The sequence below is a fragment of the Hipposideros armiger genome, unplaced genomic scaffold (assembly GCF_001890085.2).
Source record: "Hipposideros armiger isolate ML-2016 unplaced genomic scaffold, ASM189008v1 scaffold_132, whole genome shotgun sequence".
NCBI classification, from domain to species: Eukaryota; Metazoa; Chordata; class Mammalia; order Chiroptera; family Hipposideridae; genus Hipposideros; species Hipposideros armiger.
This window is the reverse complement of record NW_017731482.1, coordinates 876,063-899,629: the sequence shown is the minus strand read 5'-3', so window position 1 is coordinate 899,629 and position 23,567 is coordinate 876,063. Positions and strand designations below refer to the sequence as shown.

Sequence of the window (23,567 nt, the reverse complement as noted above, 5' to 3'; positions counted from 1 at the left end):
CCTTTCAGACTGTAGGAAAGGTGGATAAGCTTAGAATAAATAGCCCAGTGGTAAGTAGAGCGTTCTTGTCTAATGGTGGGATTTACTGAGACAGGTGAGTAAGGATAGAGGGAAGGTTCTTAAGTAGAGAGGTCAAGGTGCGAAAGTCCCACTGAAAGGAGTGGGGGGAGGAAACACCAACAGGTAAAGCTGGAGGCCCGACTGAGTGTGGATGCAGTGAATTGGTCAAGACCATTCCCCAGCACTGCGGTGTTTTCTTATGATGCTCACAACTTCTGGTGAGGGATTGTAGAATTCTTTTAGGAGCGGGAAGAAACAGCTAATCTTTGTTGAATTGTTTCTATGTGCCAGGGACTATTTTAAGTTCTTTATGGATATTAACTTGTTTTATATCATAAGAAACCTTTGAGATCAGTACTGTTGTTATTCCCATTTTCCAAGTGGGAAAGCGAAAACTTAGAGAAGTTAGGAAACTAGCACAAAGATCCAAGCCCAGGCATACTGCCACCACACCCACTTGTGCTCTTAACCACTACATGACAGTTGCAGTTGGCAAGGGAGAAACTGAGGGGTTATGCTAGAGCAACCAGACCAGAGAGAGAATGGAGAGCAGGCAACAGGAGGCTGAAACTGGGCGTGGGAGGAATGTAGAGATCAGAAAGCCCCGGGCATGTATAAAGTACTGATTAAGTTTCCATTTTAAAACAAAATATCATCCTTCATCAAACTTGATTTTCCCCAGTTTTATATTTTGAAAAGTCAATAGATTTCTAAGCTGTGGCTAAACCAACCCAGTCCATTTTCTCAGAAACCCATAAATCCACTGGAGAGGGTGGTAATTGGCGTATTATGTCAGAAAACCCCAAACTGGGTGTTGGAAGACCAGGGTTATTACACCAACTCTGTTACTGATTTTGGTGTAACCTTGGACAGATCCCTTCTCTTAGGAGAGAGAGAGAGAGAGAGAGAGAGAGAGAGAGAGAGAGAGAGAGAGAGAGATACACACACACACACACACACACACACACACACACACACACCCCACACCCCACACCCCACCTCCCTATCCGCCTGTCCATTTCTTATGTTGGGATGCTGGGCTCTGCATTCACCAAGCCTTCTGACTACCCTGGGAAAGCTCTGCCGGAGAGGAACTAACTGGCTCAGGGACAGAGAGGACAGTGTAGGTGACTCTGCTTCCTGCCAGAGCCAGCCATTTGTGATGCCGAGAGATGCCTGCGGGGTAGAAACCTGCAAAGGAGCCAGGCTCTCAGGTTTAAAGTTCTCTCAGCTTCTTCAAGGAGACCAAGATGTTGATTCAGAGAAAGCTATTTTTAGCAGCTCTGAGTACCCTAAAATGTCATTGGTCCAGGACGCAGGGAAATATTGCATTGGTTCCGAGGGCGGTGTAGGTACTTGGAGCTTTTCCCCAAGCTCTCAGTGACGTCAGGGATCTTAGTTAAGAACTCTTTGGTCCTGTAAAAGGCAGGAGCCAACTGAGACTTGTTTTCAGAAAATGGAAACCAAAGGATGTGTCATATTAATGGTAGTCTCACTTGAAAATGAAAAGAGAGGATAGAAAGGATAACTAGTGTAGATAAAAATGAAATACTGTCTCATAAGAAATCTGTTTATAAATCATTTTCATCTGTTGCCTCCCTTGATTTCATAGCAGCCTTATAAAGTACAAATATAATGTTTCTCATTTTGCGTACGAAGAGCCTGGGGAAAGGCAAAGGAAAGGCATTTGGGTTTCCTGAACACCTGCTATCCACCAGGCACAGAGCAAGACATGTCACAAATGTTTCCCTCATTCTTGGGAGTTAGAATCTCTGTACACTTTCTCTTGCCTCCAGTGTTGCTCAGTGAGGTTAAATAACTTGTCCAAAGTTGCCCAGCTAAACAGCAGTGGAGCTGGGATTCAAACCCAGTCAGCCCGAGCCCACAGCCTGTGCTCCTCCTACAGCACCACATTTCCCCAGAGGCTTCAGGGAATGAGGGGCCTCTGCATTGGCCCTCGCTCTCTGGGGCTTTATGGAGACCTCTTCAGATTTTGTCCCTGAGCCTTCACGTCCTCTGGCACGTAAAGTCTGTCATGTGTGAAGTCCCTCTGCAGTACTTGGGAGAGTTGAAACTCACCCTTAGTGTGGAAGCGAAGAGCAGGAGCTTGGGCCTGTTCACATCCAGGCAACTCCTAGATCAGCTGCCCGCAAGATGCTATGGCATCCAAGGAGGTGCCCCTCCTCCATCGATGGGTTTCTCTGGATGGCAAGTCTGTCACTACCCTCCAGGGTAGAGGCCCTTTGCACCTTCTGCATTCTCTGTTTCTTGTGTAGCTTGGGGTAAACTGCTATTTTGAGACAAAGTCTGTTTTTGTAACTGTAATGTGGACTATTTTGCACAAATTCTTAGTGGTAATTTCAACTAACATTTCTATCCAACAGAGTTTCAGTTCCTGCATTCAGCGTATGGTAGGAGAGCTATTTTTCCTCATATGTATTATGGCCTATGAATGTGTTATATCGTAACAACGGTAGATCCCCTCTCCTTTCCTCCCCAAATCCCATTCCCTAGGCTTGGGCTCCCCCAGGTGGCTCAGCAGCAGTTCCTAAAGCATGCAGGAACATGTCTGATGGTGCAAAATCATGGGTTGGAGACACACATGAACCGTCCCCTGGGGCAGCAGTGAAGGATCATGGCACTAAAAGGCGTCTCTCCCCCTTCTCTCTCTGGGGTCCCTACCTGACCTCGGTCAGAAACCTTCACCCTAACATGACTGCTGAATTCAAACAAGTGAACGAAAATTCCTGGGCCTTTGTGGCTCCTCTGTTGGCTTCACGCAGCTCCTGTGGAGGAGTACCTGGATTATACCTATGAGAACCCAAAAAACCAGTCTGTCCCAGATCAGATTTTTCATCTCCATTGGCAGTCTGACATGTTTGAAGACCTGGTTGACTTAGATACACAGTCTGTGTCATTAGCCCAGATCTTGAGCTCTGGATCATTTTCCTGGATGGAGAGAGGTGAGGGTCAAGTGTGCTAAAATGAGCAAGGGACCAGAGCTGGGTTCTCTGGGCAGTGTGGACTCCAGGCCCAAGGCACCACGGGAACTTCTGGGCACCTGTGAGGGTCCCAGCAGTGTAACTTGACTAGGTCCTTTTTGTCATAGACAGTAAGGGACCATGGGAGGGACTTGCCACTTTCACCACCTCACCTGGGCTGCTCAGGACAATTTTCCCTACAATCCCTGCACACTTTTTCACCTTTTACCCTTGAATCATTTGGATGTTGAATATTGAACTTATGTGTGGCACATCTTTCAGGAGATGAGCTGTGAAAATTTCTCCTTGCCGCTCCTGTGGGCTGCGTGATCTTGGGCAATTTGCTAGTGTCTCCAGGCCATAGATAATGTGTTTTACTTCAGATGATCTTCGAGGTCCCTTTAAATGCTAACCGCCTGTTCTCATAATTTTATTATTTGATTTTTTCTAGTTACAGACTTGTTTCTCTTTTCATTTATGGAGGAGTCATTTTGTTGTTTGCCTCAGGATATATGCACTTAGAAGACTATGAAAAGTGGGAGAAGCTCTCTTGCTTCCTTACTTCTCCAGTTATAGCATCTACAGTTCTGTGCCAGGCCCTAAGCTGGCCCTTTGAAGATACAAAGACCAGTAAGACAGGGCCCCTGTACTCAAGGAGCCCCCAGTTTCATGGGGAAGACAGAGAAGCCAGCAAGTATAGTGGCTTCTTAGACTTATAGTTGCTGGGATAGTGAACCCTATGGGATCCATGAGGGGGCTGTGGTTAAGAGGTGGGAAAAAGAAGAGACTTCATAGTAGAGATGAGCCTTCTGCTCATGATTGGTAGATTAATAAATGTTTACTGGGTAGCATTTGGGGAAAGACATGCCAGGAAGAGTGAGCAGTGTGAACAAAAATAGAGAGAGGTGATGTTCCTAAGCGTATTACAGGAATGATAAACAGTGTGTGTGGCAGTAGTACAGGGTTAGAGGGGGAGAACATGGTGGGAGTCTGCAGCGATCATAGGACTAGATCACAAGGGCCTGGAGCGCCACACAAGGAGTCCAGCCTTCAGCCTGTAGGCAGCGGGCAGCCAGGAAATGTTTTTAAGAAATGTTTTGTCATTAGGTTTAGGCCTTAGAAATATCACTCTAAATGCAGCTTGGAGATTAAAGTTGACAGGATTAAAAACAAACAGAACTATGAAGAAGCTGTTGCAGTAGTTCAGGTGAGAGATGATGAGAGCTTAAATTAACGCTGTCCACAGCTGTGAGGATGGAGCAATGGACAGATACCAGTGGACAGGATTAGAAACTCTAAGACTGGATGACACTTTATTTTTAATCCTCACATCAATGTTAGGAAATGATTGTTATTGCCATTTTATGAAACAACAAAACTGAAGTTTAGAAAGGTTGTGTGACTTGCCCAAGGTCTCACAGTTAATAAGTGGCACAGCCCAGGCTAAAATTCAGATTTCCTGACTTACTACATTGTTCAGGATAATGGTCCCTTGCTGCCTCTCTTCCTTGTAAGTGTGCTTAATAGACTGTTTCAAGTGTCAGAGGGCCCCGTATCTGGGGAAGTGAACAACCCAGCACCTGGATGTGGGCAGCATGCTGTGACTGGGCCATAGCCCTTCAGTGCCAAGGGTTCATGTTTTCATTCATTCTCTCGTGTCCTCTCTCTCCCTCCCTCCCTCCCTCCCTCTCCCACCTCCTTCTCTTCCCCTCTCACCCACTTCCCCACATATTCTTGTGGGGAGGAAAAATTGAGGAAAAGCACATATTCTATAGTACATAAAGTGCACTTGTCTCTAATGTACAGCTCAATAATATTTGACATATATATATACTTATATTTAACTACCAGCTAAAAATACAGAAACATTTCTGGGAGTTGGTACCTTTCACGGCATCTGGGGCAAACACGCCTGTCAGAGCAGCCTCCTCTGTTACATGCCTCTGAAAGCTTCAGTTGGGTTGTCTTCTTCCCACAACTGAGCTCTGAATCACTACCACCAACAGAATGGGGGGCTTTACAGTTGTATAGGAGAAGGAAGATCATATGATACAGCTAACAAATGCAGAAGCCAAGTTGACAGCTAATATTTGTGTTTAGTCTTCCTATCTATCCAGTTAAATTATTAAATATTCAAATGTGCAAAGAACTATAGAAAATACTAATATTTGTTTTCTTTATAATGAAACCAGAAGAAAATACCCACTTCTTCAGGAACATATACTGCTTAGTTCACTTGATCACTTGGGAAAGACATAATCAAAGGCACAGTCGCACTTGCTTCTTTCCTGGTTAATGGATTGTTACTTTACCATGTGTGATGCTGTCTTGTTCACTCTCTGGTTGGTGCGTGGCTGTCTTGCATCCCCAGCTAGACCATGAGTCCCTTGTGTGCGGTGACCATGACCCACGTGTGTTCCTGTCCACGTGGCGCTCCCCTCGGTGCTGAGTGCAGTGTAGGCCTCGGTCATTCTTTATTCATTTTGATTTACTTAACTTTGTCACACAGTCCTTCAGGCTAATGTCAGACTTTTGTCTTATGATGAAAATTATGGTAAATTATGCACCACTTCAGGGAACAACTGAACTGGAACTGGACCTCCAAATTCTCTACAGCCAAATTCAGCCCTCCTGCTCCCTGGTGGAGTCCCTGTGGGGTCTGGAGGGCATGGACTTGCTCTGCCTGACTTCTCAGAGCTATATGTGTTGCCTTTAGGGAGTTGTTTTGCATGGCCAGGGCTCTCCAGCCACATGGAATGGCAGGTTCTAAATTTGGAGACATCTTGATAAGATTTTCAACATTAATTGGACCCTTTGTTAGCCCCCCGTGCCCACTCACCCCCCATCCCGGGAAAAGAGACGCAGGGCATTGTTAAAACTGACTGCCCTTCTCCTGCATTGTCTGCGGAGCCATGTCATGATGTCCAGTGAAGGCCCTGGACTACGCATGGCATCCTGCTGGGTCTCCATTGCTTCAGCCAGAGTTCTCCTTTTAGTGTCACCTCCCTGCCCATGATTTCCTTCTCATTCCTCAGCATCCGCTGTATATATTGCGGGCCATTAATGCAAGCGCAGGCTCAGCCTAGAACACCTACACGTCTAGCCTTGGATCAGCAAAAACAGCAGAGCCCTTGGCCTCCCTGTCTGGGCCCAGTACCTTCATGATTGAAGGAAGCGGGGACACCACCTGTTACTTGGACAGGCGGGGGGTTATGGGATCTCTCTGGAGGTGGACTATCTTTGCCCAGGTGGAATTAGAGTATGGGCACACTTTCTTCTTGTACCACTCTGGCTTACCATAGCCCCTTGTTCAAATGTTTCAGGTATATCGGACTGTTACCAATGCAGCCCCACCTCCTACTTATATACTTTAAAACACCCGTACCCATGACTCCCAAGACCTTATTTGAAGGGAAAACATATTGTTAAAATCATTCTTTTACCCTAAGTAGCAATTGGGGTCAAGAATGTTTCTCCTCTAGTGTTTGAAAGTATATCAAGGGAAATATCTAAAATGTTAGGCATTTCCCCCCTTTGAAACCCTATTTCCTCTCTCCTTCCCCACAGGATATCATGAAGGTAAGTTTTTTGAGTTATTCCCCACTTGTAGAACATATGAAGCATCATCTTTCACATTTTTTCAAGCTGAGCTTTGAGTCAGCCTGGGAAGCCTCTGTAGATTTCCTTCAAACTGGGCCTCATCTCTATTTCAAACCTACCCCAAGTTTGACTTTTACTTTCTTAATGGCCCAGAAGATCATCTTGAATTCATGCAGAGATACCTCAAGTAGCACCTCAGTAGGAGGTAAAAAGGGTGTGCAAGAGGTCTGTCTGTCTGTCCCTAGATGGACACACAGGAAGAGTTAGCGGGAGTGTCTCACTGGCCAGCCTGTGCCTTCTAGGTTGCCAAAGCTCAGTCCCTTTAGAAGAGATGGCAGTCCAGCAAGGTTCATGTCAAGTGGTAATTAGTTTTGGGTCTCTCTTTGAAGCAACTTAGTAAATACACCTCCAGCTGAGATTTTAGGCATAAAAGAAGAGTACTCAGTTGATCCTGGCCCAGTGTATACTCAAAGGCTCCAAGTTGCTACACACTCATGAGAGAAAGCAGTTAAGGAACATTCTGGAGCCTTAGGCCAGACACAGTAGGGGGCAGTATTCATAGGCATCTCTGTGGTTTCAGTGGTAGACAATCCTGACTCTCCTAATTAGTATAAGCTCAGATTTCCTCAGTTTCAAATCATTTGGAAGCTCACTTCAGCACTCCTCCTAATCACTCACCCATCTCAAAAAGGCTGAACCATCCTGTGTGTCTGAACAGGTCCCCTTGGGTTATATGTTTCTGTCCAGCCCAAGACCTTTGCTTTGTGTCTGTGATTGGTGGTGCCGCCTCTTATTTCTGCCTAATGTCATTCTTGTGTCTTCCCTTAAGCAACTCTGCTGATGAAACAGGCCTGGCCACAGAACTCGTCTTCCTGTGGCACTGAAGGCACCTTTCACCTCCCTGTGGACACCGGGACCGAGAACCGAACTTACCAAGCATCCTCTGCGGCTTTCAGTAAATACAGCCTGTCTCCCCCTTTCCTTGTTCCCCTTGACTGATTTGTCTCTTAGGAAGAAAGGAAAGGGAACTTTTAAAACTGACATTTATAAGACACTGTTTTAAGAGGTTCTCCTATCCATGCAAAAAATTGGCCCTCTTCATACAGGAAAGGTCATTCCCTTTGATCATGCAACTGACTTTGTGGAGACACAAAGCAATGAGGAGGGAGAGGGAAGGACTGTTGCTCCGTTTCAAGGGAATGGACCGAGGGGACATTTGAATGCCTGCCTGTGGACCTCTGGGCAGAGGCTCCTCCCCCTAACACAGGGTTTCTCGTTCTCGGCACTGTGGGCATCTGGATCCCATCATTCCTTGTCGTGGGGAGCTGTCCTGTGCATTGTAGGATGCTTAGCAGCACCCCTGGCCTCTGCCCACTGGATGCCAGCAGCAAACCCTCATTATGACAGTCAAAACTGTCTCTAAACATTGTTATCTATCCCTGGGAGGCAAAATTGCCCCCTGCATGAGAAACGCTGCCCTAGTGAAAGCTGACTGTGGGAGCAGAGTGTGTACCTGGCGTCCTCAAGGAGGACAGAACCCATCTGGCCAGTCAGATTGGTCACAGTCACCTTGAGGCTCAGTGGGGTGACTGATGGCTTCACCTTCGCATCTGATTTTTAACACAAAATGGCTCCACTGGGTAAAACGAGAACCAATGTTGAAAAATTACCGAGTGGCATTTTGACTCGATGTATGTGGAAACGGTGTGCCTTGTTGTGTAGCTTTCCAGAAGAGGGATAGCTGGTAGCTGGCTCTGCATGTGGGGAGTGCCCGTCTCTTAAGCTGTCCCAGCAGGGGATGGACAAGCCTTCAGAGGGACAGTGCAGACTCAGCCCAGTAGTCTGTGGCTCAGTGCATTATGAATCTATTAAGTAGATTAGAAGAATCCAGTGTATGTTTCTCTTTTCTTTAAAATACTCAGTGTTATTTTTCTCCTTAGCTATCATTGCCCCTAGATGTCAACTTGACTTATGTTTATATATAGCGTAACTCACCTTTTGGAGAATATGCTTTCTTAATCACCCTCTCATTTAATCTGTGCTGTAGCCCTATTATTTGGGTGGATTTTTATTCCAGTTTGAAAGCTGAGGTTCAGAAAGGCAATACACCTGTTGCCATCCAACCTAGTTAAGCAACACAACTAGAAAAAGATATCACCCAGGTTAAGTTGCTATTACTGTCTTTTTTCATGAGATTAACTGTACTCTTTCAGAGAGGGATGGCAGCAGTAGGGAGTTTTTCCAGGTCCCCATGGCATTATGTATGTTAATGGGCACATACATATTCTTTCTTATATTACACATGTGGATGTAGATGCGTGTAGACACACCTTCTGTAATACAGCAGAAAGAGGCCTGGAGTGGAAGACCAAAAGCTTTGGATTCTAGGTTTGGTTCTGTGTAACCTCGGATAATTCACGTCCATGCTTCAGACCTTGGTTTTTCCAACCATAACTTGAGGGGGCTGGACTTTGTCATCTTTAAAGTTCTCTCTAGTTGTTAGATGCCTGATCCTGTCACCTTGGTGCTGGGTCCTTAATACCCTTCACTCTGGCAGGGACCTCCTCTCCGCTGCCCTGACCAGTAGGTTCACTAGCCTTTGCTCACACATCTCCAGGTATGGAGTGCCCATTCCCTCCAGAGGCAGCCCTTTCCACAGTGAGAAAGTATGAGTATTAGAGGGCATTACCATTGACTATGTTGAAATCTTCCTGCAGTGCCACCAAAGTGTCCAGTCGCTGTTCCACAGTCCTCTCACAGGCTATCACGGTCCCTGGAAAGGACCTAAAACATACCGCCTCTCTTTTAAGCTAGTAATGTATGAAGCTGTGCAATTTTTAAATAGAGGTGGGACTTACTGACCCTCCCACACCCACCAGGGTTCCTCCCAGCACAGATTTTGTGGCTTTTAATGCCACAGAAAATTCAGGGCACTTTGAGAAATTCAGTTCAATTTCACCAACATTTGCTACACCTGTTTGTAATTAGGTCTCTCTCCTACTTATTCAGCTTTCTCTTGTTCAGCTACCAACAAGGAGACTTGGGGGTCAAGGCAAGAATCAGACAGAGAGCTTTGTCCAGACACATAAATCTAATGGTCAATAAACCGATTAGTCTAAAAGGCATCCTTGATGTGCGGATCAATGCCTTTGAAGGCATAGGGGCTCTACAACTGAACAGGATTTATGACAGTGCAGAAAGATTGAAGAGAGGACTGGAAAAGGTTTTATCTTGCTAATGTACACACTCTCTTTATTATCCTGCTTGATGGAGCCTAAAATTATGGTTAGGGTGCTGAGAGAGAACAGAGCGTCATAAACAAAACCTCTTCCATAAGGCAGAGCTGGGATTTCTAGTGATCAGATTCCTTTTGTCTTTCACAGTGTTGCCTTTAGTGAAATGATACAAAGGCTAATATACCAAATGCCCAAGATTGGACTGCAGAGACCTAGAACTCAGAAAGGAGCTTTGCCCAGGGGACAGCGAGTCCTGAACTCTGGGCTCAGTTCTGCGCTGATTTGTGGTGCAATTTTGGGAAGTCTCTGCCCCGTGGGCTCAAGTTCTTATCTGAAACAGAGAGGGCTGAGTGCAAGTTTCTGATGTACTTAAGGCACAGCATTCCAAAGACCTACACTGTGACCCTCAGACTTAGGTAAAACTCCTTTAAGGAGAGTCAGGCTTCCCCTGAATGAGTTGAGTCTAAGTTCATTTGAGCAAAATGCATGATATTTTTTGCATCAAGTCCAACAGCTTCTTTTACTTAGATGCACAGAGTAAGGACCCTGAATTTTGTGATACTCAAGGCTACAGCCCAGGGGATTTTCCAGTGATCCTCAAGGGCATAAACAAGACCACCAATCAGTGTGGAAAGTCCTTTGCAATGATTTCCTCATAAAAGTTTCACTGAAATACTCAGAGACTTAGAACTTCAGCACTAGAAAGGTCCCTCTGATATTAGCTAGTCCAAGTGAGGGTATTCCTTGAGAGAAGAATTTACCTGATTCACTGACAGGGCCCAGGATGGGAGCCCAGGGCAGTTTCTGCAGCCTTCTGACACAGATGGCAACCGTGAGAACCACTGCGGTGAGAGGAAGGAGCACTGACTCCTGAGTCTTCACGAGCAGTCTCGCGCTCAGCATCTGTCTGTTCATTATCTCTCTCTCAGACGTTTATGTTGGTCCTAATGATCTCTAAGATCTCCTCTAGCTCTGCAGTTCCACTTCTCTCTTCTCAGGCTGTCTGGACAAACAAGCAAGTTTTTCTGCAGCGTCATCGTTTTGGCTGCCAAGGGTGTTTTGGCTACTGATTTGTATTCTATGTATGTGTGTATTCATTTCATAACATTTCATAAGAAAGGGAAACATTCTCAGACAAGGTTATTCTTAGACGTGGAAACCAGATTCTCCTGCAGTTTCTTGGAGCCTTTTGGTTTTCCTCAGAGGGACGGTCTCACCCCTTTGTAAGATGGTTGTCCTTGCAGCGTAGGGGGACTACTCTCCAGGCTTCCCCAGGGCATAAAAATTCTAGAGCACATTCTTGGTGAGCATACAGGAAAAGTCACCGGCATTGTTGGCTTGTTAACTTTCAAGAATCATAAAATCATGGCGTTTGAAACCATACAATTTTAGAACCTTAGAACTCTGGAGTCTGTGTTTCCAGTTGGATCACACCATGAAAGTCAAAGTTTAACCTCCTTTCTACTGTAATCTGTCAGACCAGCCTCTGCTTACACACCCGCAGGACAGGAAGCTCACTAGCTCTCTGTACAGTGAGAGAGGAAAAAATACTAGCTAACCTTTGTGAAGGGCTTTTAAAGTCAGGCACAATTCTAAGGGCTTTGCACTTATTAATGTATTTATCACAGTAACCCTGTTAAGTAGGTACTATTATTACCCCCATTTTACAGATGAGACTGAGTCATCCTAAAGCTATTAAGTAGTAGGGCTGGCTGGGGTCCAGACCTTGGTAGTCAGTCTGGCTCTAGACGGTTCAGAACCACTGCCCTGTGCTGACCAGCTTTCAGAGACAGGCAGCTTAGGATTCAGGGGTGTTCTGCCCCGCTGCATAGAAGAGAGGTGCTCTCCGCTCTGGCAGGACTCCCCATACCTTGTTTTATGCCTTTCAATCAGGATTTGGCAAGATGATAAGTATTTTAGGCTTTTCAGGCCATATAGTCTCTGTTAGAACCACCATTGTAGCAGGAAAGCAGCCGTGGTTGCTATGTAAATAAACGGACGGACGTGGCTGTATTACAGTAAAACTCTTGACCAAAACAAGCTACAGTTACAAAAAAACTATAGTTTGTTGTAAATGTTAGTAGTATGAATAAAAGATTCTGTGGTAAAATAAACTTGGGCAGAATCTCCTGCATATCCCTGTTTTAGAGATTCACAGTTTATCCTGTCATTTTAAAATTTCTCAGGGTCATGGGATAAAAAACAAACTTATTTATCTCTATTTTATTTTGCTACTGTTTTGTTTTGTTTTTTGCAAAACAATGATTACAGTCCCTCAGAATCATAGTCCTTTGTGTACTATCTTGGGATGGGCCCGTCTTGAGAACCCTTTTGTTTTACAGATAAGTAAACTGTGTCTCTCAGGTGTAGTAGCCCCTCAAATGGCTCCTTCTAGATGTCTGCAAACCTAGACTCCCCGTGTTCCCCCACAGTATCTGCTTCTCTTGCTATGACCACCTCTCAAGCTCCACAGTCTAGAACCTTGGAGGAATCTGCTCTAGACTTGTCCCTCAAATGACTCATACCTCCCCTTCTAAGTTAGTTTCTAATTCTTATCAGTGCTACCTGCTCTTTCATGTACTCTTTCCACTCCATCTTCATTGCTCCTTATTTCGCAGGCATATTTGATCACAAAATTAATTTCTTAGGGAACAAACTGTGGATCTGCAGGTGGAAAAATAAATGACATGATTCCGGGGATGGGACAGGACCTTTTTAGTGCCTTTGGTGATTAAATAGCAGCTCCCACATCCTACTAAACTTATCAGAGACGGGAAACGAAGTCAGAGTTGTGGTGTGGACTAAGAGAGATTTGCGGCAATATGGCAGCTTGCTTTTACCTGGGGTTAGGATAGAAGAGACCTAGGGTCTTTAGAACAGTGGGATTTTAGTTTAGGAAGAGATCTTCGTTCTTAACTTTCTGATTTGACAAAATAAGAAACTAAGGCCCAGAGACTTGGCAATAGTCACGGCAGATTAGGGGGAAGGCTCAGACTGAAGCCTAGATCTCTTCTAGGCTTTTTGAGGCAACAGCACGATGTTGCTGAAAGGGTCCTTGGTGAGCATCTTGTAGGCAAAAGACCCCAGGCCCAGAGAAGTTCAGTGATATGTCGGGCCACACTACATCAGGATGGGGACCACGGGAAAAAGCCCAGCAATACCCGTTGGGGCTCCAAAGCCAGGGTTCCCTGGCACTTGTCCTTTCTGAGCCCCAGGGTACTCTTGAATTCTGTAGACTCACTCATTTTGTGATTTTTTTTCCTCAGTGATTCATGTTTCAGGTTTTTTGCATGAGCATATAGGATCTGACTGTTTTCCAGAGGATTCAAAGGTAGCACAATTTGACCAATCATGAGCTTCTTGGGTTCTGACTTTTCAGCCTTACCCCAGCTTTTTTCCACGTTGCTGAGGGACATGGCTCCGGGGCAGGTCGATGTGAACCTTCGTGATCCCTGACTTCAGGCCCTCGGGCACAGGTGGCCCTGCCCCAGGCCCTGGGAGGGAGGAGAAGCCAGCTCTGTAGAGCAGTTGGTGTGCGTCTCAGAAGATGAGGGTTTCTGAATGGTGTTTTGTGTGTAATTTTTACCTTAAAACTTGGCAGGGAGGAAGGGGAGCGTGGGGGGATGTCCAAAAAGGGAGGAAGATACAAGGGGGAAAAGGAACTACAGAGTAAGGGAGGAAAGAAAGACAGAAACAGCAGCAGAAAATAGTCTGGGTACTGAGTGAGGAGGCAGAAAAGCAAGAAGCTAGAGTGCAATGAAGAGCGAGCAGGTGGAGGGTCTCCTATCTCTGAGCCCCTGCCTCTCACGGCATGTAGCTCGGAATCCCAGACTGAGCTGCAAGGGTCCCTTAAGAGATCACCTGGTTCATCTGTTACTTAGTAGATGAGAGCCCTGAGACCCAGAGAAATAAAAGGTGCCCAAATCACACATGCAGCCTTGTGCACCAGGACTGAGGGAGCTGCCTCAGGGGCCAGGGCTCTCTGGGTGGAGTCCTGTTCTCTGTTCTCATCTGTGTTTCCAGCCTGGATTCAGCCCATCCTTGTCTGGGGAGTGATCACTGGGACCTGCTGCCTTCCAGTGGTGCTGTTCTGCCAACTAATTGGAAGTCTTTCTTATTGCCTTGGTACAGGATATACTGCGGGGACACCATACAAGGTCCCACCGACCCAGAGTAATACTGCTCCACCCCCCTACTCCCCATCACCCAACCCCTATCAGACGGCCATGTATCCAATCAGAAGTGCCTACCCCCAGCAGAATCTGTATGCCCAGGTAGGTGCATGTGGGAGCCTGGGCCCACCTCTTCTGCAGGTAAAGGAGTCACCAGCCCTGGTAGGGTGGGTGTGGGTAAGAAAGAGAAGGAAGACAAGTTCATGGCTCTGGTCAGCTGTCATGGTTGTGTCAGTAAAATGTTATCCCTGCAGTCTACACCCCCTCACTCCACCTGAGCCCCAGGGGGTGGGGTGGGGTGGGGGTGGGGGTGGGGGTGGTAATACAGTCACTTAGATTAACGGAGCCCAGAATGGTCAGAGGGGCAATGGCCTTGGGGATCACCTAGCTCAACTTTTTATAGAAGTGGGGAAGCTGAGACCCAGAGAGGCAGTGACTTGTTCAAGGTCACACATGAGCTATTGGTTGAGTCAGGATGAGAGCCCTTATGCCTTGGGCATCTCTCCCTACCCCCACATTGACCCTTCCTTGATAAAGTCTGTGAGCTTGAGTGGGGAGGAGATAAGTGCCCAGGCTCTGCCACCAGTTCTCTCTATGACACTGGGCAAGTGCCTCTCCCTCCCTGCCTCCTTCCCTCCCTCTCTCCCCCTTCCCCCCCCCACTTCCCTCCTTCCCTCTCCATCTCTCCTTCTCTCCCTCTCTCCCCCTCTCCTCCTCTCCTCTTCTGCCCCCCTCTTCCCCTCTCTCTCCCTATCCCTCTCCTCCTCTCCTCCTCTCTCCCTCTCCCTCTCCCTCTCTCCCTCTCTCTCACTCTCTCCCTCCCCCTCTCCCCTTCTCTCTCCCTCTTCCTCTCTCTCTCTGAGGCTTCAGCATACACATAGCACATTTTTCGGGAGTGACAGTTCTACATGAGACTTAAGTAGTGAGGAGAATACTTGTTAAAAATTTTTTTTTTTACTTTCTCTATTTATTGTTTTTTTAATCCTCATTCATTTATTATTTTTTTAATTATTTTTTATTATGAAATACACTTGTTAAATTTTAAAACAGCTATACTGTAGAGTAGAATGCAAAACTTAAAAGACAAAACAATAGACTTGAGATTAATTTTTCTCATTTAAGATAGGCTGCTTTGCACTATGCTCTCATATCTCTGGGGTTACAAACCCACATTCTGAGGCTCTTGTCATTGTTTAGTAGAAACATTTGAGAAGTTTTGGATTAAGATGACCCAGGGCCCATCTACTCCCTCCAAAGATCAGCAGGAAGCAGCCACGTGATCCAGGCAGTAGGAAGTCACCTCAAATCGTTGTCTCCATCCTCCACCTTTTTCCCTAAAGGGAAATAGGTAGCAAGAGACATCTAGGGAAATGCTCTGCATTTATGACCTTTTTCCAAAATGTAAAATAGCAGCACTGGCACCAGCACCAGAGTGACACTCCCACTGATAATCCTTCCTGTGTGCACTCAGTGCTCCGGAGTTCACCAGCCCCGCCCACTTCCTCCTTCACTCTTTGGGTGTGGTCCCTGCATCACATTCCAGGCAGCTCATGTAGCACATTGCAATAAAATACAGACATTTTAAAATGTTCACATCAGTGTTAAGGGATAGAGCTGTTAGTCATTGTGTCATCCTAGCGGCCCTAGGAGCCTTACTTTTCAGACCAAAAGCTGAGCCCAGCATTGAGCCGTCCACAGTCACAGTCACGTGTGGGGCCCACACCTGTGTGCCTGGGCCAGTGCTTCTCTGACCCCATCCCTTAGGGTCTGGGAAGAGCAGGCTCCCCTCCCCTCTCCTCCTCTTCACATCCCGCCCTACCTCCCTGAAAGCCTGTGTGACCTCAGCCTCTTTTCCCCCAGGGAGCCTACTACACACAGCCGGTGTACGCTGCCCAGCCCCATGTCATCCACCACACCACGGTCGTCCAGCCCAACAGCATTCCCTCTGCCATCTACCCAGCACCTGTCGCCGCCCCCAGGACCAACGGCGTGGCCATGGGCATGGTGGCTGGTACCACCATGGCGATGTCAGCAGGTGAGGGCCACGTCTGTGTCAGTGTCCGTCCTCCTCCAGGAACCCATGAGAGGATGGAGAACAGTCATGGAATGAGAAATCCTATGCTGGGGGCTTCTGGGAGCCCAGAGGAAGGACCCTCTAAATGTGTCTGCAGGGATGAGGAAGATTTCCCCAAGGAGGGCGTATTGAGCTAGGCCTTAAAGGGTGAACAGAGGCTAAGCTGAGATGACAGAGGGAAGGGCAGCCCAGGCAGAAAGAACATGAGTATGGCACATTCCCCAAATGGAAACGGTCCAAGGCACTTAGAAAATAGGGATATGAAGCTGGAAGGGTGGCTCAGGTAGTCGACAAAGATAAAGTGGTAAAGAGAATGCCTTTAGGGAACAGGGTGTTAGCAAAGTGGTTTAGGCAGACGAGAGAGATGGGGCTCGGTTTAAACATTCTCAGGCTGTAAGGTGGAGGCAGGATTAGATGGGGAGAGGCTGTACTTTAGGGGAGACATGGTGATGCTAGGACTCTGGTAGCAGCAGGGTTGCAGAAAGGAGGTCATGGGACAGTGTTACTTAGCAGGCAGGAGCTTAAGGACCTGTCGGATCATTGATTGCAATGCATGGGAGAAGCGGGAGTGCAGAGGGACCCTTCTCCATTTCTGGCTTACTCCAGACGAGAGCCCTGCCCCTCGGGAACCTTGAGGATGGGCATGGGAGAGAAACAGGAGGAAGAGCAGGTTTAGGGAAATTGTTGGATGAGCTGATATTCCAAAGAAGAGCATGAGAAGACGAGGACTATGAATGACCTTTAGACCCCTAACTTTCAAAGAATCAGCTGGGTCACCTTCTGAGGGACAAGGGAGTACAAGGGGTCGACTAGGCAAGAGGTGGGAGTTTGGGATTTTACTCTGCCCTCAATGGAAGGGGTTGTTGAGGGCTCTCATATCCTCAGACCATGTCAGGGACCTATTGAATATCCATTTGGTGCCATCCTTGTCGTTCAGGTCCTGGGGACCAGTTACCAATAGATCAGACTAACGCCCTGCCCTTAGGAACAGCTAGTTGGTGGGAAATGACCACATAAACCACTCGCTATGACATTTGCAATGAGAGAGGAGCATACAAAGAAGAGTGAAGGGAGGCCACTGGAGAAGAGTGAGTGACTCTGCCGTGGAGCATCAGACCTTTCTCTAAGGCGAAACCTGGCAGAGTGGGAAGGGCCAGCGGCAGTTCATGGGCAGATGGGGAGCAGCCATATGAAAGACGGGCTTCATCCTCTTCGTCCCAGCATCCTGGGACAGCTCATCAGCTTTACTCTTCTCTTTGGATGCTCAGGAACCCTGCTGACTGCACCCCAGCACACTGCGATTGGGGCACACCCTGTCTCCATGCCAACATACAGGGCCCAAGGGACCCCTGCGTACAGCTATGTGCCCCCGCACTGGTAAAGCCTGCAGCCCATCCAAGTGAGTGGGGCCCAGGGTGGGAGAGGTAGGAGGGCGACTAAGTACGGGAGCTGCTTCAAGGCCCCGGGCTTGTTTGGAAGCACAGGTGTCCATGGGGCAGTTAGTTACCAGTTACTTTCCTGCTCCAAGTTCAGTAATGTCGCTCTCAACAATAGCTGTCACTTGACATATATTCTAGGTAGTTTACATGCTATCTCATAATCCTTACAGTAGTAGCCCTGTGCGGTAAGGATGATTAGCACTGTTGTACACATAAATATCGTTCAGCATCACTTAACCAGTAAAATTGAAGCTGGGACTTGAACTCCAGTCCTCTAGTGCTGAATTCTATGCTCTTTACTGTACAGCCTTCAGACTTCTTTTAACCGTGGGATGCATCCTGCAAAGGAAATCTCACCTCAGTCAGATGTTGGCTGTGACTGGGACCAGGTGGAGACCTCAGGCCACCCCCCAGCATCCGCTTCCTCACTGTCCATGGCAACTCCTGAGACAGTGCCAATGAACCACAGGCCACCAGGGCTATCAGTTTGCAAACCTCTGCCCTACCTACCTCCTCAGCCCCCCGCCCTCCGTCTCCTCCGGGAGGTCTCTGCCCTGGACAGGAAGCAGGCGGCTTCACTGGGAAGGCACGGAGGGCTCCCTAGTGAGGGGAGGGGGTCCGGCGGCTTCCTGAAGTGGCCTTGGGAACATCACTGTCACTAACGGCTTCCCCTTCCGCCCCCAGGTCTGGAGTCACACATTGTATGCAACCCCTCACGTCTTACACAGGTGCTGGAGCGGCCCCCTGGCAGCACCACCTCTATTCGCAAGAAGAGACCACGGAAGTGCAAGGGTCACTTTATGCGTCTTTAACGGTTTTGGTTTTGATTTTTGTTTTATGTAAAAGCTGCTGCTTCTGATCTCCTGCCTCTGCCCACTTGCCGCCTCTTGGCCACTGCCCGTCCAGCTCTGCCCCCTCCTCCTACCTGACCAGTCACATCCTCTCTGCTCTTCTTCCTTCCCTCCCCAGGCGTCCAGCCCCAGGGATCCCAGTCTCCTGGCAGGTAGAGTGGGGTTTATTGCAATGGTTCAGCTGAAGGCATGATTTCCTTAGCAGAGCGTAACATGTGGCCCTCGGGTCCAGGGTGGGAACTCAGAGCTGTTGAGCAGGCCACATCTCTGGGGGATTGTTTCTTTGATTTTTCTCAAGCAAAATTAGTTTAGGACATTACATGTCCTGACACAAATGAAATGTCTTCTGAGAACCATAGCAACAGACCAAGAACAAAACCACCTGATTAGGTAGGAGTGTTCATAGCAGCTTAACACCCCAGGTGAGAACCTGGGAAAACCAGATTCTTTCTTTGGGAGAACTTGGGTGGGGTGGGGGGTGGGGCACTGGGGAGGGAAATCGGGGGAGAGGTGCTTGCCTGCTGGCTTTGGTTTGCAAGGTCTCCGCCGGATTGTCTGGGCCTAGACCTCTGATTTGCACAGTAATGTAACCTGACCTGGCACTTCCTCAGAAGGCAATTTTGACCTCATACCAGGCCTCAGACCTGCAGGGTAGTGGGATCCCAGCTTCCCAGAGCCTTGGAAGGCCAGGTGCCCTTGTGTATTCCAGACCTTGGCCTCTGAGCCCTCATGGACCCACTCTGATGAGGAGCTACCTCCTGATTAGAGCGGGAACCTATGGCGTTTCTCTCCCTTCCCTCTGCCCTTCCTGGTGCCAGGGCTCACCCATCTGTCCCTGGCACTGGCAGGCAGGCCAGGCTCTTGGTTACCTTTTGCCATTCGCGGCCAAAGTGAAGGAACCACATTCCAGGTGGGTGCTGGTGGCTCTGAAGGGCAGGATAGTGAAGGAAAAGCAATAGCAATAAACATTTCATAGACTCATGGAACTGAAGGGACCTTAGCAATCATCTCATCCATTCCCCTATTTGACAGATGAGGAAGCTGAGGCCCAGAGAGGAAAGGCCTTCCCTAGACCTCATAGTAAATCAACATTAAATGCAGCCTTCCTACCTAGGGGCATGTTGCCCACAAAAATTTACCTAGGAATGGATGGGCTTAGTTTTGTAGAAATTAAGTCAGCAGTGCCCACAGCTGGTGGGCCCTGGAACAGTATCTGGGCTTTTGCTTCTGCTCTTTTCTCCCATGGACTCCAAAGGCGGGGGATTGAAGATTGGGTAGAGGTCACATGGGGGCAGCAGGCAGGAACAGAAATTGCAAATGAAGAAATAGCATTTGGGAATTCTGTGGAGACATCTGGAACTTTCACCCTGAGAGAAAAGGAAGCTGAGGATGAGGCCCAGGAGACCAGGGGTCACATGCTGAGTGCTGCCCCCTGCACCCAGCACTGGGCTGGGCCAGCAGCCTCTCTAGTGGGGTAGGAACAGTTTACTGTACAAAACGGGGTCATTGATAATATCTGGATCTTTTAATAACTTTTCATTTTAAATACCCATACCCCTACCTCCCATGTCTCCCTAAAGGAGCAAAACACCAGGAACCCTTGGGCCAGGACCTCAGAGGCCGACTGGCCGTCCCCAGGAGGGGAAAGCCCTTCAGCATCCTCAGCGCAGAGCCAGGAGTTGTGGGGCCCACCTTCTGGGCCTTCTAGAGATCTGAAGGACCAGTAAGGAGGAGCCCAGCTATTCTAAATGGTGTATTCTGGGGTGCTGAAGAGGTTTCTCTTTAAAACAACCAAGTTTTCCAGTGTTAATCCATTTTTTGCAAGTACATCCTCCCACTCTCTGGTTTTGTAAGGGTGGGTGAAGGGTGTTTTAGATTATGTCATACATGTTTGGAAAATGCCAAAACAATAATGATGATAATAGGAAACCTTTGCATTTGTCAGGTGCTTCACAGATTTTAGAGCATTTCACAGCCTTTAATTTACTGGCCCTGAGAGAGAGAGAGAGAGAGACAGGCTATGTTATTACACCCATCCGACAAGTGAGGAAACTGGCTTTAGAACGAACTTGCCCAAAGCAAGCAGAGCGCCGGTATCCTGACAGGCTTCCCTGAATCCTGTCGCCTCCAGATGGGCTAGAGTAGAACCACTGAGAGAAGGGGGAAAGAGGAGAGCTAGGAATGACCTTGTTACTCTGTTCTTTCTACACCAGTAAGTAAAAACTAGCATCTAGTACCTTGCAAAGCAATTTCACATCCACCCTCTGATTTATTAACCCTGCGCAATAGATTATTCCTCCCATTGGATCCATCAGGAAACAGACTTAAAGCAGAGACTCGCTCATAAGGGGCAGAATCCCAGTGTGTCTGCTCTTTCCCTCCAGTCTGCCTCCGTACACAGGCTTGTGGACTGAAGAGTCTACGCCCTGCACCCTCTCTCAGCCCTAGTATGTAATTCAAGATCAAAGACAGGCCCCAAGGCTTAAACAAGGCCCGGAAAGGCAGTGGTCTGGAAGAGCCCAGGCCCATCACCCCTTTTTCAGTATGAGCTCCAGAACCCCAGTTCAGCTGTCCTCACCCTCTTGCTTTGATGGAGATCCACAAGCCTGGCCAAGCTTGGGGCGTCATTGCAAAGGGACTGAGCCAGGAGAGCTGGGGCAGCAGTGTGCCTCTGATAGGGCAAGCACACCTGGTAGCTCACAGGTGTCACAGGTACCTTAGGCATCAACCAAAGGTAGTGGATGGCCCAGTGGTCAAGCTGGATAAGTCAGAGCTGGAAGGGTCCTGTCATTATAGGAAAGCCAGCAAGTCAGAGAGGACAAGGGTGTGCCAACAGGACAGTGAGCTGCAGTGCTGGCCTCCGCATGCAAACTCTTCTCCCCACCCCCTCTCCCAGTACCACAAGCTTGGTGGCCAGGGCTAGGGGTATAGGTGGTTCCAGTCACCAGCCAACCTCCTCACTTTGCCCCACTTCTACTTTACTCCCCCTCATTAGCCTGGGGCCTAGGAAGCTGGAGTGCCCCCAAGTGGTGAGAGCCTAAAACAATCTGCTACATGTTGAAAAATTAATATTTTCCCCCATGAGACAAATGAAATCTCTCTCTCTCTCTCTCGTCTCTCTCACCGCTCTCTCTTCCCCCCCCCTCCTGGAGATGACCCTAAATGATACCCCTAAATATTGAACAAGGACACACACACACCTGTCCAGAGTGTTTTTCGGGTACAAAGTAGTACTTTGACATTGATTGCCAAAATACCCATTTTATAGATGGAAAAAACTAAGTCTCAGAAGGCTTAAGAGACTTGCCAAAAGTCACAGAGCTCATATGAGAAAGAACCGAGATTTGAGCTCTTCCAACCCTCTGCTCTGTCTGCTGGCACCTGTTGGGTCTGAGTGGCAGGCTTGAAGAATGGATGGCTGCCTGTCGACCCCATGAGTGAGGACCAGGACCTGGAGAGAGTACACAGTCCTTACTCCTTATCCCAACTCTCACCTCTGGCCACCCAAATTGTTCCAAATTTGAGGTATCTCCCAGAATCTGGGCGTGCTTCTTTGGAGGGGCTTGCTTTTTTCTGAGTGACTTCAGAAATGAATCACATAGGGCATAACGTAGGGCAGGCCCCTTGTTCACCAAGTGCTGGTGTCATCGTGCAGACAGGACTTGGCCAGACTCAGCGAGGCGCTGGCTTAGCCTGGAGCCCTCATATTAGATTCCTCAGCTCGGCTCCGACCAGAGATGGAGGGCCTAGAAGGTGTGGGTCTTGGTCTTGGTCCCAACACTGACTAATCATTCAGATGTCACCCTGGCGTTTCTCAATTGCAATTGAAAGTATGTGGCACTCTGCTTTTCCATCCTGTATTCTACCACATTTATCTCCAGCCACTTGCCAAACTTAGAAATCTGGAGCGGGGTTGGGTCAGGCAGTGGAGTGGGCAGGTGGGAAACAGGCTCTATGCTGGTGTGCAGCCCTAGGGGGGTCCATGCCCAACCCACCTCCGAAAGTGGGGCCACAGCGGAGGAAACAGCCAGGCCAACATCAGATTCTAGGTGAGCCTCTGAGAGCACAGCCTCCTGTGGGCATTCCAGGCTGGCTGCAGGATTTGTCCTTTACCTGTCCATGTTTCTCCTAGAAAACTCATTGCTGAAATTAGGCATTACATAGTTCCAGGGCCCCGCCTTCAAAATTTCTGGCAGGCCAGCTTCAACATTCCATAGCCAACCTTGCCTGAGCCAGACTTGGGTCCCACTCCCTCAGTTTCTTCAGTGGGTGTTTTCTATCTTGCATGCTGTTGAGTCCAGTCCAGTGGCCAAGTGAGAAAGAACCCAGGAGTTAGGACTGCCGGCCACAGCCTGAAAGGAAACGAGCTCCTGCTTTCCTGTGGCTGCTTCCGTGGTCCCTGGGCTCCTTGCCGTGGCGGTTTGAGGCCCTCTACCCATTCCAGCTCCTGGTAGAGGGATATTTTCCTTCTTGAAGAGAACAGAGGTAACAGCTTTGCAGATAAGTACCAGCCGATAGAAGTCAAATGGGTGAAATCGTCTTTGAGCTTAAGACCAGCATCTCGAGGCTGCAGCCTTCCTCCTCAAGCCTGAGAATTGGAAAGAGGGAGACTGCCCAGAGACCACCTTCTTGGGTCAGCCAGATTGTCTGGATCTGCGGTGGGACTCACGCTTCTCCTTACGGGGGAGGCAAGCCCAGGCCTCTAGCAACGTGGAGTTGTTTGTAACCTTCAAAGGCCCGCGGGCCTGTCCCCCTCTCCTGACTAAAAGGCATCTGCATCCCTGTTTCATATCACATGACAGAAACCTGTTCTCATGGCATGTAACATCCCTGTGAGAGTGTTGTATATGATTTTGTATTTTTTAATTCATTTTAATCTACAGGTTGGAATCTAATTTTTAAATTTTATTGGAACTCACATTTTAAAAGGAAAAACATTTAAAATAATAATAATAAACCTTTGACAGTGTCTTCCAAGTAGTTTGATCAAAGAACTTATAGGTGTTTTGAAAACACAGCCTGGAGTGTAAAGATTGGAAAGCCCCATGGCCTCGCTTGTGTGTATGAAGTGTAAAGCTGGATTTGTTTTGTTGTTTTGGATTCTTTTGGGTTTTTGTTTCATTTTGTTCTGAAGATCAGATAGTGATCACTCTG

At 47.9% G+C, this 23,567-nt stretch overlaps 1 protein-coding gene across 5 annotated transcripts in view; it reads left to right on the top strand.

The window, feature by feature from the left end:
• Positions 1-23,511, top strand: part of FAM168A (family with sequence similarity 168 member A) — a 215,050-nt gene extending 191,539 nt beyond the window's left edge. For 2 of the 5 annotated variants that reach the window (XM_019649356.1, XM_019649355.1), the window contains exons 5-11: positions 2,445-2,471; positions 6,609-6,620; positions 7,471-7,596; positions 14,009-14,151; positions 15,910-16,084; positions 17,392-17,522; positions 18,247-23,511. In XM_019649356.1, the coding sequence (XP_019504901.1) occupies positions 2,445-2,471; positions 6,609-6,620; positions 7,471-7,596; positions 14,009-14,151; positions 15,910-16,084; positions 17,392-17,504 (596 nt within the window). In that variant the 3' untranslated portion in view covers positions 17,505-17,522; positions 18,247-23,511. The remainder of the gene's footprint in view (positions 1-2,444; positions 2,472-6,608; positions 6,621-7,470; positions 7,597-14,008; positions 14,152-15,909; positions 16,085-17,391; positions 17,523-18,246) is intronic. The other 3 variants (XM_019649357.1, XM_019649358.1, XM_019649359.1) reach the window with 3 other exon arrangements.
• Positions 23,512-23,567: the final 56 nt, after the last annotated feature.